Source organism: Solanum stenotomum, chromosome 8 (genome assembly GCF_019186545.1).
Source record: "Solanum stenotomum isolate F172 chromosome 8, ASM1918654v1, whole genome shotgun sequence".
NCBI classification, from domain to species: Eukaryota; Viridiplantae; Streptophyta; class Magnoliopsida; order Solanales; family Solanaceae; genus Solanum; species Solanum stenotomum.
Genome location: NC_064289.1, coordinates 1,322,452 through 1,340,764, shown reverse-complemented (window position 1 = coordinate 1,340,764; position 18,313 = coordinate 1,322,452). Strand labels below are relative to the sequence as shown.

At 34.1% G+C, this 18,313-nt stretch overlaps 2 protein-coding genes across 2 annotated transcripts; one reads left to right on the top strand and one right to left on the bottom strand.

Moving 5' to 3' along the window:
• Window positions 1-910: 910 nt before the first annotated feature.
• Window positions 911-3,361, top strand: LOC125873148 (uncharacterized). The gene is made up of 4 exons (XM_049554029.1): window positions 911-1,056; window positions 1,165-1,386; window positions 1,701-1,889; window positions 3,029-3,361. The coding sequence occupies exons 1-4, from the start codon at window positions 1,051-1,053 to the stop codon at window positions 3,080-3,082; spliced, it is 471 nt and encodes a 156-aa protein (XP_049409986.1). The 5' UTR covers window positions 911-1,050; the 3' UTR covers window positions 3,083-3,361.
• Window positions 3,362-4,547: 1,186 nt separating this feature from the next.
• Window positions 4,548-17,565, bottom strand: LOC125872773 (AUGMIN subunit 3-like). Its single transcript, XM_049553563.1, has 18 exons — window positions 17,214-17,565; window positions 15,916-15,952; window positions 15,112-15,215; window positions 14,119-14,314; window positions 12,862-12,928; window positions 12,222-12,325; window positions 11,155-11,239; window positions 10,912-10,966; window positions 10,392-10,523; window positions 9,203-9,272; window positions 8,879-8,936; window positions 8,735-8,790; window positions 8,411-8,563; window positions 6,936-7,047; window positions 6,723-6,864; window positions 5,712-5,787; window positions 5,151-5,246; window positions 4,548-4,988 (listed from the first exon to the last, which is right to left on the bottom strand). Exons 1-18 carry the CDS (start codon window positions 17,387-17,389, stop codon window positions 4,857-4,859), a joined length of 1,851 nt encoding a protein of 616 aa, XP_049409520.1. The 5' UTR covers window positions 17,390-17,565; the 3' UTR covers window positions 4,548-4,856.
• Window positions 17,566-18,313: the final 748 nt, after the last annotated feature.

Here is an 18,313-nt window from a genome sequence, read left to right as displayed (position 1 = left end):
ATGTGATTTGGCCTGTTTCTCTGTTTCTCTGCTTTTTTATACTGTATATACTAACTTAATACTACTAGGATATCTTTGAATAACATAAAAAGGTACCTTACATTTGGTATAGATCCAAAGTGATACTTTAAATATTCTTTTGAACACTTCAAGTCCTTCAAGTTTATTAAAAGTTACACATTTTTTGGTTTAGTTGAATATTCAATAAATTCTAGTTGTTAGATTTCATAATAATGGTACAAATGAAAGATTTAACTAAAAATTATTAGAAATTGCAATATTAAAAATTATGCCAAACTCCAAAATTTATAAGGTAGTAAAAATTGCACCTCAATAAAAAATAATTAGAAATTGCAATATTAAAAATTATGCCAAACTCCAAAATATATGAGGTAGTAAAAATTGCACCTCAATGAGCTGTACGAGGCTCTAAAAATAAACCAAAACTAGTAGTAGTAGAAATTTCAAAAACTATAATCCGCCCAAGATTATATATTCAAGGGATAGAAAATCTAATAACTCAGTTGATCGACTATCTAAACTTTCACTTTTCTAGAAATAGTTCGATTATCAAGAGTTTTAAAGGGTGTTTGGATTGACTTAAAAGTTGATCAAACCTACTTTTAAGTCCGTTTTTTGCTTCTAAAAGTGCTTGACAAATATAAAAATAACTTAAAATAAGTTAAAAATAAAAAATAGATATTCCCTTATTTAAAATCTATTTTTTTAAGTCAATCCAAACGGGACCTTAGACTCTCTCATTTCTCTTTTCCCTACCCATTTTATTTTTAAAAAAGATAAATTTAAGGGATCACTTACTTTATACCTCTTCCAAATTATAATGGGACCATTTTTGTTATTTTGTTGTCAATGTCCCGTATTCTCTTATTTTTACCTTTAAATACCACACCCAAAACAAAAACTTTCACTACACAAAAGCAAACCTTTTTAAGGTCCTTCAAAAATACTCTCACATTCCTTTGCATATCCAGTAGGATACAAAACAACAAATCCTTTTCCCCAAAAAAAGAATTAAAAATCCTTAGAACAATGGAGGTAAGACTATTATTATTTTTTGGGGAGAAAAAACTGATGTTTTCTTGGATTGAGTATATTAGTATTATTATGATGTTGAAATTAATAGTAATATTTTTGTGCATACAGGAGAACAGATATTACTTGAAGCGTAGTCAAGTTCCAGCATTTGGTAGCTGGGATTGTAATGATAATGATTTTCCAATTCCATTTACAGAGTGTTTTGAATCAGCTAGACAAGCTGGTTTAATTCACTATACTTACTCACAAGATTCAGATTTGTATGTAACTGGAGATCTTTACCAGAATCATGTTGTTACTCCCACAATGATCGTCGTTCCTCGTCGTAAGGTACTTCTTCGTTCGTTTTAATTTATATGACATAGTTTGAATCGTTACAAAATTTAAGTAAAATATTCAAGCTTTGTATTTTAGCTAGTAATGTACATGACTGGTAGGTCTAACAAGTGCATTATTGTTCAATACTGTCAAGTTATATTTGGTATGCATTTATTCTTACTAAATATGTTTTACTTGAGCAGAGTGTCTTTAGAAAATACACATTATTGTTGGACTAAATTATTGACAGAATGCGTATTTTTGTTCCGTTATTTCATTTTGTGTTAATAGTAGTGGAAAAGTGAAAAGTGTGAAAATGTGTGCAGAAAAAAGGAAGTTACAAAGAAGGAAGAAAAGAGGGATGGGTGATGTGTGATAATTGTGAGAAAGAGTCACCAAGGCATGTTAGTGTTCCTCTATCTCCAGTTCCAACAGCTAGACATGTTCACAGAAAGCCTGTTGATGAAGATCTTTACAAGATTTCTCCTGACTTGCTCTACCCTAGGTCTAAAATGGTACATCTCCCTTTTTTCAATCGGTATACATAGATTATACACTGATTATATGCATATTAACTACTAAGTATTATTTTTATGGATGATTATTTAGGTTAATTATATATATAATATAATTTGTTCAAATGCCTTTTGACTTCTGGTTAGAGTTTGACATAATTCAATAGTTTTTGTATTTCTTTAACTTGAAGCTTATACTTGGTGACTTATAAGTCAAATTCATATAAATTAGAAAATCTTGGCTTATTTTTTATTCTATTCAAATAGTACAGTATAAAAATTCTTATGAATGTATTTCGAATAAGTCAAATCAAACCAACTTGAAAGGCAGTACAAAATTTGGTAAAAGCGGTGAACCATTTTTTCTTCTTTAGTACTCCCTCCGTCCCTTTTTAGTTGTCCACTTTAGAAATGGCACACTTTAGAAATGGCACACAGATTAAGGTAACAATGATTAGCACAGTGAAGTTACAATTTTACCCTTATGACAACTTTTCACTTCAAAATTACAACCACTTATTTGAATTCAAGTGAAATAAATTGGAGGGAAACAACATACACTTTTACAATTTTCAAGAAGTGTAAATAAGGGTATAATAGGAAAAAATTTGTTGTCCTTTCTTGATTTGTCAAAATGGACAACTAAATAGGGACAACTAAAAAAGGAAATATGGACAAGTAAATAGGGACGGAGGGAGTATCACTCAATACCCATTCATGTAGCAGAAAAGATGGGACTTTCTGTGTGGACCAATAAAAGGCAAAATGATCACTCTTCTTTTCTAGTGTCACATCTGAAGGGACACTACTTAATTAAAGTGCTAATCTTTTTGACAAAGGATAATAATAATAATAAAAAGAGAATGGAGAGTGGTAGACTGGTAGTTAAAGTTAATCACTTTTTGGTGCATTTATTTAACCATTTTAATTACACTATAACTTAAGTTCAATTATTAAAAAAGAAGTTCCAAAAATTGCTTTTTCTGAGTTATAATATGTAACATTCTCAAATAGAGGTGGAGCTATGGGACATACGGTTTCATTCGAATTTTGTTGGAAAATTACATTTATACATAAGGTCAATTTATAGTAGATGTTGAATTTCTTTTAACTTGTTCGTATATTTAAACTCATTGCAGAAAGGCATCCGAGGATTCATATCAAGCTGCTTGATGCCAAGTTGTGGTTGTTGAATTTAAAGAAAAATGCATATAAGAGAAGATGTGTGTTAGTATATACTATTTACTACAGAGATGTTTGAAGTGTTTTTTGGGGTTTAAATCAGTAAAAATGGCCAAAAGAGAAAGAAGAAGAAAGATATGGAAAATATTGGTCATCTCAAGAAAAGATAAATATATCATTATTGTTATATGGTACAATAGAGGAGACTTCCCTTTAACTTCTGTTGCAAACAGTATGTTTCTTCTTGAAAGTAATTTGATGTCCTAGTACTAGTAGTACAATATATACTAGTGGTGTTGGATTTTGTAATTTATATAATTATGAGGAATTAATATTAGTATTACTTTTGAGTTTATTTCAGAGCAACAACATGCAATACTGAAAGCCTATTTTTTTTTTTTTGTATATAATTTAATTTCAAGTTGGACCAATCATCGATGTTTAAATTGGAAGTGGATTTATGATTTTATTAATTTTATTTGAAACATCTTTGTACTTGATCATAACAGGAACATAAATTTTAAGATCTGATTAAAGGTCCAAACAAACAGATACTTATTTGCTTTTGCATCTTTAATGGATTACACTGTATTAAAGGTGGATTTAAAAGGATCTAAAGTCTAAAAAATGATTTAACAAAAGAAGCAATAAAAAAAGTGAACAACTTTAGTTGACTAAAGAGGAAATAACAATATAAATCAAGATAATATTTTACACTAGTCAAGTGAAACAATAATAATGTAAAACTTTTGCCAAGAGTTTTACATTTTGTGTTCATATTAGCCATGAGTTAATATTAGTTTAGAAGAGATGAAGTTAACTAGACCTACATGATTTGTTTGAGGAAATTGTTCGCAACTTTGGATAAGATACAATTCCATAGTCTCACTATGTAACATGAGAACGAATATTTAACTTCAAAGAACAAGGGCTAATATTTACGAGGAAAATGAAATAATTAGATATACTTCACTATCATATATAATACTATTACTTATATTTTCAAAATATTTTATCTTATCACTAATTAAGAATTTCCTATTTATCTTACTATCTGTGTTCTTGCTACTAGACTTTCACAAAAATAGAGAGGCAAGCAAAGATTGAGGAGGGAAGTAAGTGAGTTTCGTATGTATCCCAAATATATGCAAATCAATATATGTATATGCATTTATCCGGAGTGATTCACATGTATTTGAGATACCAGATACATGGGAAAGAGGAGAGGGAGGCGAACATGATATGTTATTTATACAAAATACATGATCCACTTGAATACAATATATCTAAAACAAATTACACATAAATTTGACCCCATGTATCCAAGATACATGTATCTGGAGGCACCAAAATCTGGTAAGATATGTAGTATTGCAAACTATAATGTATCTAAGTAACTAACTCCTAAATAGTGAAATTATATTTACCGATGAATTAAATATACCAAGTTCCTTTTTCCAAATTTATCAGTAAATATCAGTAGTGGCGGAACCACCTTTGTTAAGGAGGAAAAAAGGTGTAGATAAGTAATATTTATACTATATGGTCAAAACATGTTAATATTCCTTCTAATCTTAGGAACACTCTTTCATTACATGCATAAATGATACAACATAATTAGTGCAAGGCACATGTTTAGTAATGATACTATGAATCATGAGGTTGGGGATGGGCTTGTCCCTTCCAAAAGTATAGAACAGAAAGTAGAAAAGAAGAAACAGGGCTACATACATGCACAAAATACATCAGAAATACGTACAAAGCAAAATATACAAAGAAGAGCACCTATGAAGATTGCAAAGCTCCAACACTTGCAGCAAGTTCCATCACCTTGTTTCTTAAGCGCTCAGGATAGCAGAAGAAATCAACAAAAACTCGCCTCTCGATAGTCTTCTCTGTTTTTTGATGTTTGTAAATCTGTTTTATGACGAGGATATCATTTATTAGTTTACAAAAGAGAGATAATGTGGCTTAAACCATAACAAATACAGAGGAATCATTTGGGAAATTAAACGACACAAGAAATTAGGTTTTTATTGTAGTCCTAAACCATAACAAAGACTTGAGCTGAAAGCTTACATCATTCTTCTTCAAGTGCTCACTGTTCACGTCTTCAATGGCACGAGATAGGTTTTTATTGTAGTCCTCCAATATCGCTAGCTGCTTCATTAGTGTCTATACAGGGAAGGACATAAATGTGTAGTAAGAGATTAAAATCTTCAAATTAAACAGAAGGGACTGAAGTGCTCAGCAAGTAACCATCAAAAGGTTTTTGCAACAAAAATGAACAGTATAACTTATCTGACTATTCATATAAATTAAAAGGGGGAGGTAAGCTAAACAATCAAGAACAAAAAAGAAAAAGGGCACTCAATTATGACCCATACATTATGGAAACGAAGAGTGAAAAAACTCCTCCGTTAAGTAAACAGATACTACTATTCAAAAGCAAGATATATTGTTCTCCGTGTATTATTTCCAAGCTGAAGAATCTAATAGTCCAATTTGAATGCAGTGAATTAGTTAAGCAGTGGAAGAAATATAAACCTCGAAAGCCTTTGAGCAAATAGAAAGGAGGGGGAAAAGAGAGATAGAAACCATATTTACAGAAAGGAAAGGGCATAATGGCAAATAATTTACCTGAGGTGTTAAAATTGGTTGAGCAGTTGTTGATGAAGCAAACAATAGCTGCTGCAAACTTTGAAGAAGAGTGCACCTGATATATGAAGTAAGGAAGGTATAAGATGTTTTCACACCATGACAGTTTTACATCTCAAATCACCATCATTATTGATTTTAAATTAATGAAATGCCATTTTGAAGGAGTACAAGTCCATGCAGAGATTGTAAAAGCACAAGAAAACTCAGAATTCAGATAACATATACATGTTTGAAGTATAAATTAAACAGGGAGACCTCAACCAACAAAACAGATCATGAAAGGTAAAAGAAATATGGTTTATGCATAACAGGGTGATTCTTAGCCACCCTTACTACATGGTGACCTAAAGTAACTTTTAAAGAGATTCCAGTATATAACCAGTCCCAAAAGATTTCAACACAGTTCTCTTAAAAACTATCTGGTCCAAAACTCCCATCTTCCATGAGCAATTACTACAATTACTACAAATACAACCTCACGAATCTTTCAAGACACTTCACAGCTACATCCAAGGAAACTAAAATAAGTTGACTGGATCCTAGTTACAGGCCCTTGTAGTTCCAGCAAGTCATCACTTGTAAATGAACACATGGTTGACCACTTGTCACAAAAAAAGAAGAAGACAGAGACACTACACAACTTGATAATTTTACAAGTGTGTGTTCCACACAAACCTTATACAATTATAATGACCTAGAAACAGATCAATAGGCAGAATAAACTAATATTTAATGGTTTTCATTTTACCTTTCAGACTGATTCATCAGGACTACCCATGGTGATAAGTTGGTGTTCACTTAAGATCAAAAACAATATAAAAACATGGATAAACCAATGTGTGGCAGTCCTATATAGGGCCATGTAATATCGTATTGTGTATAGATCTTATTATAAAGCTTCAAAGCTGTCCCCAATATGATTAATACTGTCAGAATACTGAAGAGGAGTTATATAGACACTGGTATAATTCGACAGAATTGAGAACTTACAGTTTATTTATACATTGATCTCTATCCTGAGGAAGAGTGTGTTCAAGGTCATATTGCAAAGACATAAGATCTGAACGAAGGCTTGATATCTGTTGAACAATGCCAGGTGCCGATACATATGTTGATGGACCAGCTTGGATATCTGAAAAATTAATTAGTATGAATAATAATCAAGAAATGGTGAAGAAATATTTCAATGTCCAGATCCATTACTTGAATATAAACTTAGAAGGTCTCTGATGCCATGAAGAAATGTATCGCGATCATCCACTGCTCCTTGTTCTTGAACATCAGATGCAGCTTGGATCAGTGTCACGCATCGACCCTAAACAAAAAAGTTGCATGAGTGGACAACTAAGAAAGCAAAGATAAAAATTGTACTCCTATGTCCCAAATACAACAACAACATACCCAGTGAAATCCCACTAGGTGGGGTCTGGGGAGGGTAGAGTGTACGCAGACCTTTCCACTACCTCGTGGAGGTAGAGAGGCCGTTTCCGAAAGACCCTCAGCTCAAGTACATCAAATCCAAGTAAAAGGCGAGGAAAACAGTGTATAAAACATAACATCCAATAAGAAAGATAGTATATACTCAACAAAGGAGACAATAACATCAATAAAACAATGAGAGAAGTGAAACGCAGTAAACAACATAAGGCTATAGGTATCGCAGACAAGAACTGCAAGTGCAAGGCTAGGACTACTACAAACGCTAACAACCCATACCCTCGCAAGGAAAGACAACACGCTAGCCCTACTAACCTTCAACCTTAATACGCGACCTCCACTCCTTCCTATCTAGAGTCATGTCTTCGATAATGTGAAGCTGAGCCAAGTCCTGTCTAATCACCTCTCCCCAATACTTCTTAGGCCTACCTCTACCCCTCCACGTACCCTCTACAACCAGCCCCTCACACCTCCTCACTGGGGCGTCTGCGCATCGTCTCTTCACATGTCCAAACCATCTCAGTCTCGCTTCCCTCAGCTTGTCCACCACAGAGGCCACTCCCACCTTCTCCCGGATAACTTCATTCCTAATCTTATCACTCCTAGTGTGCCCACACATCCATCTCAACATCCTCATCTCCGCAACATGCATTTTCTGAACATGTGAGTTGTTGACTGGCCAACACTCCGCTCCATACAACAAGGCCGGTCTAACTACCACTCCTATGTCCCAAATAAAGAATGAAAATTTTCTTTTAAGAGGCCTTAAAGGTATAACCATCCCGTGTCCATATTTCAATGGGCGTCCTACATTGCCTCTTAAACATGCATCAACCGGTAACACAACCTTGACTTCCCAAGATTCTTATTAAAAATCAAGTACTTCAATCAACCGCACCAATTGACAATCCTCAACCCCAAATTAATTGGGGTCATCTATATGAATCCTTTGCATCTATTCAACTATCTTCAGCTACATTTTAAATTATTCCATAAATGTTAAATTTTAGGACCCACACAAACATGTCATTTTTGTTGCAGATAGAATTTTATAACCAAAATGCCAGCTTCATCTCTTTTATCGTTTAATTTATGAAAGTAAAAAGATGTTTGGATGGCTAAGGAAATTAAGTATGGAAAGTTGAATAAGGCTTAAAAAGGAGGAGAAGGGACAAGCTGATGAAGGTTCTTCAAGTTTAATTCAAGTCCTGTGACATGACTCATTCTACGCATATACTTACCACTCTGCCTTTTGTTGCTGACAGGTATCCATGCAGCTCAGACTCAATAACTTTAAGCAATGAAAATGCCCCAAGCATGGTCTTCTTTTCCAACTGACATGCTACTTTCAGAAATTGATGTCTTGCAACATGATTAATTAGATGATTTATGAACTGCAGAGAAACCATAATTAAGTAAGAATTACGAGAATTTCTAAGCATCAATGTACTAAATAGAAAATGCTGCATGCTAAAGTAGCAAAAGCTGCTCCTTATGATGGTTGTTAGTAGAAGAAATAAAGAAAATAACTGTATAGGAAACACATCACCCTGTCTTACACATACCGTTTTTTGCCGGTTAATGTAGAATTCTTGGCGCATGACCTTTAGATCATAGTCTCCTACATATTCCACAAGAATAGAATTCAACAGAAAAATATATGCTAACTAAAATTTTAAGATCACAAGGTCAGACGAAAATATAATTACCTTCCAAGATGTATGTGTCTTGTAGCTGAGCCAGCTCCCAACAAAGATCAGGAATGGTCTGAAAAAAGAACTGCAGTAGGTAATATGCCCAACTATGATATCAAAATCTAAAGACATCAAAGGATTCTTGAAGTTGTCTTGAAATTTAGAATATGTCTGTTCATTCCGAATCTATCACCTCAGTTGATATTGAAGCATCACCTAATCAACAATATGATAACTCTATCTCTAAGGGTGCTAACTGACATCTTCTGTTGTTTCATGACTAAGTAATAAATAGCTGGACTATGACCAGAAGAGATAATCCACGAGTGCTAGACAAACCTCAGATAATAACTTCTCTTCTTTGCGATATAAAATTGAGATTTCTCCAACTAGTTCAGCATGTTTTCTCCTGCAAAGAGATAGAGAATTTAATGATGAAGTAGCCCACAAGTAAGGATATAACATTCATTTTTAGAACAACAATGTTTAGTAAACGGCAGAGTATCATTAAATAAAGAGATGCCAACAACTACAAAGTTTATCAACAGATCGTAGATAAGTACATTCCATAATATTCCAAAATAAGAACTATCTGGGGATGTAACAAAAAGAAAAAGAACTAATTTCCAATGCATATCTACAATTGCAAGTCTTTCTATCTATTCCTCGTTATAGGGAAGTTGTAATGCAACAATGATAGATACTGCAAAGAGATTTCTCAATCACTTCCCTGCAGAAAGCTTGTATTCTCCTGCACAAATGTGATAGTTGATGAATAGAACAACAAATGACACGCAATGACAATTCAGACGTCATAAATTTTTTCGGGATTGCATAAGCAATGTAAAATAAGTAAATAATTAAGCATGCAAGATCTGTAGAACAAAAAGATGCTTCTTAACCCTCTAAGTACACCCAGTTCCAGTTTCAAAGGATTTTCTTCCTTCTTTAATTCTTTTGGAGAGAGGGATTTTGGGGGAAGGGGATGGTGGGACTTGAGTTTAATTGGAACGTCACCAATCATTTTGTAGAAGTGAAACATGAAAATTTCCATATATTGTCCTGATATGATCACAATCCTTGATACTCCCACTATTCCTGTTTATGTTTACTACAACAACATACCCAAGGTAGTCAAATAAGTGGGATCTTAGGAGGGTAGGGTGTATGCAGACTTACCCCTACCTTTGTGGAGTAGAGAGGTTGTTACCGATAGAACCTCGGCTCAAGCAAAAATCGAGTTCCAGAGCAGGTTTAAACAAAAATGGACAAGTAAAACACTATGTTTATGTGACACAATTTCCTTCTTAGTCCGTTACATAAAGAATGGTACACTTTCTAGAATGTGATGTCACCCTGTTACCCCTTAGAGATACAAAGCCATTCATACGACAAGCAACATTGCGTCATAGAACAACCATATGTCACTAACATCATAATGCAATAATCCAAATAGAGCATACACCATGAACACGAACAGCGAAAAATATATCAGTTTTAGGTGCAGAAGAGTGTAGATGAAATCTACCGAAGAGAATGAAGGTCCAGATGAATGTGAGCCTCATCTGATGTCACTTGACCCTTGAACGCAGTAAGAATAGCCTGTTGCTTAGCATTCTCAACTTGAGCTACTATCCATTGCCTCTCACTTAGACCAAATCTATCACAAAGAAGGGCAACAATGAAGCTGTGTTGACAATTTCTCAGAGATGATTCATGATTGACATATAGGGGAAGTATTTCCAAATAGTTTAAATTCTAATGTTCTATATTTATATACTAAAGGAACCACAAAAGTAAACTCTCTTCAACTTCTGATGTTATGACGATTAATGTAGATGGGCAAGCATCCTGTTACTGGAATGTCACGAAATATTAGGATATATCCCAATAAAAGCCAAAACATTTGATAGGAAATAGGTAATATAAAAAGTTAAGAAACATGAAAACAGAAAGTGAACTCCTATATATATTGTCCAGATAGACATCTTTGTACTTCCAATTAGAAACATAAACTGCTAATATTAAACAAAAGAAATGGTGCATACATGGAGCGAAGGCGTTGCAATTCAGAAACACGCTGGTGGTGAGACTTTTCCAGATCTGCCATGTCATAATGAAAAATATCTACAAATCAACCTAACAACAACACACAATAGCCAGGAGGATTTCTCCAATTCTTGGGAGAAGAAATCTCTCCGTCAATAAGTACAGGAGCAAATCCAGATACAAACATGTACCCGACTTGCAGAAAAGAACTGATGTGAAAGGAGGTGTATGAATGCAAATACCTCGTAGTAAAACGTTTGATATGTCATTAAGGCTAACCCATGAACATTTTGACTTCCCCTCCTCTGCAACTAATCTGTAGGGACCCTAAACCACAATAAACCAGTAATAGCAAAGTCAAGACACTGAAATCCTATAAAATAGATCTGGAAACTGCAGATTAGATGGGAAGGGCCAAAGTTTTCAGATATGCAGATGAACACTGTAATGGTTGGCAGGACGATACGTGCCTGCCAATCCTAATGCCAAGCCCACCAAATGGGATAACCACTACGTGTGCAAAAAGTTAAGGACAAAAACGTAAAATATTTGATATGTCGTTTAGGTAAGAACTTAGCATCCTCAGCAACCAATCAGATGGACCCTAAAATGCACATTTTTTTAGCTTGTGAGATCCAAGATGATCTAGAAGAGCAGATTATATGGGACGGGTCAGGGCATTGGCCAGGTAAAGGGACATTTTCAAGGTTGGCAGAAAGGGTACAGACTGGTCACCCTAAGCCCTACTCATCTACGGTATTGCATATGCATAGCCACTATAAAATTCAGTATCTAAAAGTAAGATTACATATCATGTACTATACAGCAAGAAAAACAATGCCCACAGTGAACCTTCCTATATTCGTAGAGCTGAAGAGAAAAAACTCAACATAAAAGATATAACTCAAAACAAGAGCATATAATATTTATTGGCTCGTTTCAAGAATTCTTATCTTAAAAATAAGAGAAGTTCCAAGGAAGGAATTGATACTTTAGAGGTTAAAAATTCAATAATCAGATTACATTGACCTCTTTAGCGTTATGTAAGTTAGACCTAAAAGAGTTCATGGATTAATGAACATGTAAAAAGCAACAAGTATTCATAGATCAACCCTAAGCAAAATCAGTTCACAGTTACACATTATACCAAAATTGTGTGCAAGCTTTAAATTCAATGTTGCTCCCACAACCCAAGTCCTATGTCTAAGGTTTGATGAGTCTCCAAATATACGTGATATTACCATGGTTAAGAAGATAAAAATGCTCACAAGGGAAAGAACCAAGTAAAATAATAATATTCCAAACGTACTGTATCTAGATGCTTGGTAAACCACTGATTTAACTCCTTTACACAAGATGCGTCCGCCAGCAGATATGCGTGAAAGTCCGAGTAAGAAAGGTATATTCCATCTTCTACAATACAACAGAATTTGAAATATCAAGGAAATAGTCACAATAGTAAAAAGAAATAGATAACAACATACACAGTTTAGTCCCTGAGGTGGGGTCTGGGAGTATAGCACAGAAACGAAAACAGAATTTTCTCAATTCAGATTCTCATTTGACCTGCTAATCTTAATCAAGTTGGAACCTAGACGTCCAAGTGAGCTAAGCAATAGACTGTCACCGCTGGTCTGATTAAAATTTGCAGCATATTTACAAAGTAATGAAAGTATACACAAATCATGTGCACAAACACATCATTTTTGAAAGCAAAGCAGCAATCAGCACTCTTCTTGAAAAAGCATAACCTCATCTTATTTTGGAGAATCTTCGTAGCCATTATGTACATTGTAAGCATTAGATCTTACAAAAGATCTCTGGGAGTGTGAGTTTTGACATCCAAACCAAAGCAATAGAAAACCTTCTAATTAATATATTCACCACACATACCCTTTAAGCAACAAGAGAAATTTTCTGAAATTGTCATAAGAAAAAAATTGACGTACCATCCCCTGAATGATAGTGTGCCAACTCTTGCGCAGTAGAAGCCATCCTTCCGAGAACTGCATTCATCTATGTATAGTGAAGCATTTTAGAAAACCATTTAAAATTTTACACAGTAATATATGTACATTTCCCATCAGAAGTAAATATTATGCTCACTGGCAAACCAGAATTATAGAGACAAGAAATATAGGATGCCTTCAACTTGGAGAGTGGGCCTTTCGCAGCAACTTTATTTAGTAGATGCATTTGCTAAAGATATGGATTAAGGAGAGGTAATAAGATTTTCAGAATGCCTTTACAATGACTGAACTTTATAGCGAAGAGTATCTTCTTTACCCGAAAAAGCTACATAACATTCATGCTGCCAAACCAGCCCAAAGTATACACTAATAATAGGTGGCCTAATATGTAAAGGGGCAATCTGAAGCAGACATGTTAATGTGCTAACATTACAAAAATGGAAATAGCAAAAATATAGGCAAACACTACAAACACTTGTTCCGGAAGAATTTATTTATGTTACTTTGCTCAATACTTATCTGGTGCATTAACAAAAATAAATGACATTGATGAAGTAGGTTACCCAAAAGAATGCGCCAGAAAAGTGCCAAATGCAATTGCTACAATGCTATACAAGGCTCAAGCCCTCTAATTATTTGATCCAAGCACCCATACATTGGGAAAGTTTTATATGTAATAGTAAAGAACTCTTGATCTTCCAAACACACTTCAAATCATTCAAGTGGATATTTTATTTCCCTTTCAAAGGTCAATCCGCTTATCCGTTTCCAGATTATCCTAAAAACACTTGAAGGTGCTACATTCCATGTTTGCTTCTATCTCTTACCTGATCTCCCGTATGTTTAATCTGCCTGAAGGAGTTTTAGCATCTTAAATAAATAATCATCAGATAACAAAGCGAAAGAAGATGAAAACCACAAACCAGTTGTCAGATTAACATCTTCAACTACCACTTAAAATAAGATTATTAATATTCTGATCCTCTTCCCAAATTGTCTGCTGCCAAAATAGCATTTAAGCTATGTTTGGTCGAGTTGCAGGTAAAGCAAAAGAAGAGTTTACTGTGAACCTGCCTACATAATTGCCAGGCCTCACTGTCTTTAAAATATCCCACATTATCTCATTTACCATCAATAGCAACCTTGCATATGCCATAATAGGACATGATATTCTCTGTATAGACTGCATGTAACTTATGCAAATAAGATAAAATAAGTTGCATTTAACTGGCATACCTCTAAATTCCTAGCTGAAAGGCTATCATCTGAGGTAGCCTGCTGTCCATTAAGAATAGAAGTTGCTGCAACTCGAGACCTTCTTCCCTGAATCAATGTAGAAGCCTGCCCAGTGAGCATATCATATTGAGACTGCAATCGTCTCAGCTGTTTCTGCAACTCCAATTCTTCAGCTTTTAATGCTAAAGTTGCATCTCTGATGATTAAGCAAACCATCAATATCAGAGAAAAGCAGAGCAAATGTAAAAACAAATTACTCTGAGACCAATTCATTTTAATATACAAAGGAGCAAAGATAAGGTTCTAGGAATGTTAATGGTTTACTTATTTCCAAAAAAAGAATTCAGAGAGAGATACACCATCTTGTGCACAATAAATTGTCTTCATCAACTCTCTGGTATCTAAGTTGCCTCTTCATATGCAGTTTCTAATTATGGAATAAAGATGATCCAGAACTGATGATTGATCGGATTAATGGGGAAATATAAGCTACTGCTGTTGCATTCGAGGCAAGGACAAGAAGACTGAGATTCACATACCTATGATCAAGTCCCTGATGCATCATTCACATTATTTCCAGAAACACAACATAACATCTGAGGTGTGAACTCATAGATAGCTGTTTCTAAGGGTCTGCTAACACCCGCAATCTGAGAGATTTTGATTAGTGTATCCAAATGAAGGTATTGATTGGGAGCACAGAAAGTTTCAAAAAATAGTAAAAGAGAAACAGACCACGAGAAAAAGTAAAGATGAGATAAAAGGCATGTTTAACTAATTTCTATAAGAACTGTTACATCATGAGTAAATACAATGCTGGATTAGTGATACAGTTGAAAGTATAGGTACATCACAATGTGAATATGAATCGTTCAGAAACTAGAATTAAGTTATCAATGTAATTTTGAGCATTTGTATGCACTCAAATTTTGACATATATTAGAAAAGGTTTAGCAATAAAGAACAAAAGATCTAAGAGACAATAGTCATCACCTTATATCCTTCAATCCTTCTTCGCTTCCGAAAACCGCCTCTTGGTTTTCTCTCCTCGTTGAGAAGGCAGAAATGCTGTCATAAGCAAAGTCTAGATCTTCTCCCTGCGAAGTCATTGCACAAATGTGGATGTTTGTATATACATAGTGGCAACAAGGAATAAAGAAGGACATGATAGCAAACATCTTCCACTTTTACTAAATGAAAACTCCTAGTGAATAAAATATCTATATGTACATATATTATAAACATATACGCAGAAGTACATACAGTAGATACATAGTGTCGAGTGGTTCCCCACCAACCCACCCACCCACCCCACTCCACCCCCAACAACAACAACCCAAAAAATATACAGTGAAAGCATATAATGAGGTAAAAAAATCTTAAGGTTGACAAATGATAAGTAATTATCAATAGTAATCGTTCTAGATATTACAACTCATCTTGCATCTTTAATGAACCACCAGAAATTTTTTCCTCTCTTCTGAAAAGCACCCGAAGTACAACAACAACATACCCAGTGTAATCCCACAAGCGGGATCTGCGGAAACACCTTGACAAAAAGGTATAAGCTTTCTTAACAATTGAGATAAGGAGCATGCTTAATGCAAACACCCTAATGAATATATATCAGCATTTGTCAGATATACCATAGGAGGCATGAAGGCACCTTTCACTATACCACCAAATTCTTGAGGTTTCAACCAGACTGAAGCAAATTATTTTTATATGAAATGATAGTTCCACTCAGCTTTAATTACTTTTTGTCGTGGGGTGGGGTGGGGGTGTATGACAACTTACCTCCAACAACTTCTCCTCATGTAAAAGATGCTCGTACCTAGGTTACAAGAGTAGATAATAATTAAAAGGATGAATAGTGTGTTCCGTCAATGAAATAGAGAATTATGACGAATGCAAAAGAAGAAACTTGTCTAGAAGGATAGGATAGAGTAGACAGTCCTATATAGTGAAGTCAAGATAAATTCCATAAGAACTATATTGTCAAGATATGTCATTTCAACCAACTGGAACATTTCGCGTTCTAATGATTGAGAACGAGGAAAGGGTCATATTGACCAGTTTTACTTTTTTCCTCTTTTTATATGACTAGTTTTATCAAGAAAGGAAAAATAAGTGAAAACAAACATAGGACTAAAATGATCATGACCATAAGACTAAATTAAAAGATATTAGTAACTAAGAAAAGCATTCAGTAATTTCTAAAGGAAAGCTCAAGAGATAATACAACTAATACTATTACACCTCAATCCTAAGCAAGCTAAAGAGATGATGAAAGTTGAAAATGCTTTTCAGTAGAAAACTCACAATAATCACTGTGTAAACTCATTGAACTATAAACGCATCAAAATACATCTAGCCAATACATCCTAAAGCTTCTATGGCCAATGTCCAAGCCAAAATATAGTTCTAAAGAACGGATAGAAGGGAAGTCCACTACACAAGATGGAGTCTTGCAGATATTCTCCTAATTCATTCAGAAGTAAATGCCAAAGCATAACAAATCGCAATTATGATAACATCCCCATTAATGATGGTGAAGACGTTGAAATGACATTCAATATTGAATACAAAACAAATTCAATCGCAAGGTTGGTAGTAAATACAGCTTGCAGATAGAATGTCTAGACGTTTTTCAACACTTCTTAAATCATACACACAATTACATGAATTGTGTATAAGATTAAACATAAGACGTTAAAATAGCACAGTTTTGTAACTTTGCAAATTGGAAAACACAATAAGTTGATGAATAATACAGCTTCCCATGAATCCAAAATAATACATAGAACTGTAAATTCCCATTTATCTCTTGAGACGTTCAATTTACGCAAAACTGTATACAGTACAGAAGAAATCATGTACTGTAGCTCAAATGACATTGCTTAGAAACTTTAAAATGAAAAAAAAAAACAAGACAAATTTAACAACAAGCTTGATACTTAGTAGAGCTTTCGATCCACAAATAAATTGAACTCTTGCATTTTAGCTCGAATTTCGAAAAAGATGAAATTATACAACCAAACAAAAGCAATTTTGTAGAATGTATGAAGAGAGAGAAAATGAAAGAGACACTTCACTGTGTGACTTCGGAAGGGGAAAGGACATTGGAAGGACGAAGGCTGGAGCAAAGCCAATCGAGGACAGGTCGAGCGTCGTCGTACTGAAAAGGCCACTCGAAACTATCAGGATCAAGTGATTCGTGACCTTCGTATCCCAATTCCCCAAGCAACGTGCATAATTGCGCACTGCTCATACTTCACTGCTGGTTTAGATCGGAGTTGTCAATTGGCTAAAGACGCCGCCGGCCAGTAGATGTCTTTTGCCGCCGGCACTGACCTAATTTGGGAGATTTTTCAGAAATTTAAATGTGACTCACAACTGGTGCCGGAATATTTTCTCCAATAAATATGATGTTTCAAATTTAATTTGTTTTCTTTTTCCCTCTTCTTTTTCTTTTTTAATTTGACAATTAAACTGCAAGAAAAAAAGATAACCAGTTTTTAATTTTTAATTTTGAATTGAACATATGTTGTAACTCCAATTCGTGCAAGTGTATTTTGATTTTTAGTTCTTTTAGTATTTTCACTTGCCCTATTTATTTACTTTTTTTCCACATCCTAAAAAGGCCACAAAAAGTCCCATAACATTTGATACTTTTTATTATTTCATAATTGGGGTAGGGGATGGGAAATGGGGAAGGGATTATACAATGTGAAGAATCAAACCCTCATAAATAAGGTGGGAGTTTTGATAATCCAACAATAAGATTATTATTTTTATATTGATTGGTGAAAATTGAAAATTGCCTAATTGACCTTAGAAAATATTTCTTTGACAATATGGTAGTTAGTTTATTGAATTTTACCAATAACAAAAAGAAAAATACACATACTAGAACTTTGTTTCATGAATAATAGATTAATAGTTTCCGACAAAACATAAATATTAAGTGATTTTTTTCCCATGTCATACTATCAATTAACAACATTACATGGTACTTAATATCCCGTAATATCAGTCAAATGTGGAGCACAAATCATTTCTTTTGATATTATACTTTCTTTTTCCTCACATTTATCTCAGGTATTTTGAGCTAAAATCCACTTTTAGTTCTATATGTTTGATATTTCAATATATTCAAACTTCAATTCGAGTTAATAAGAAAAAAAATAGTGAA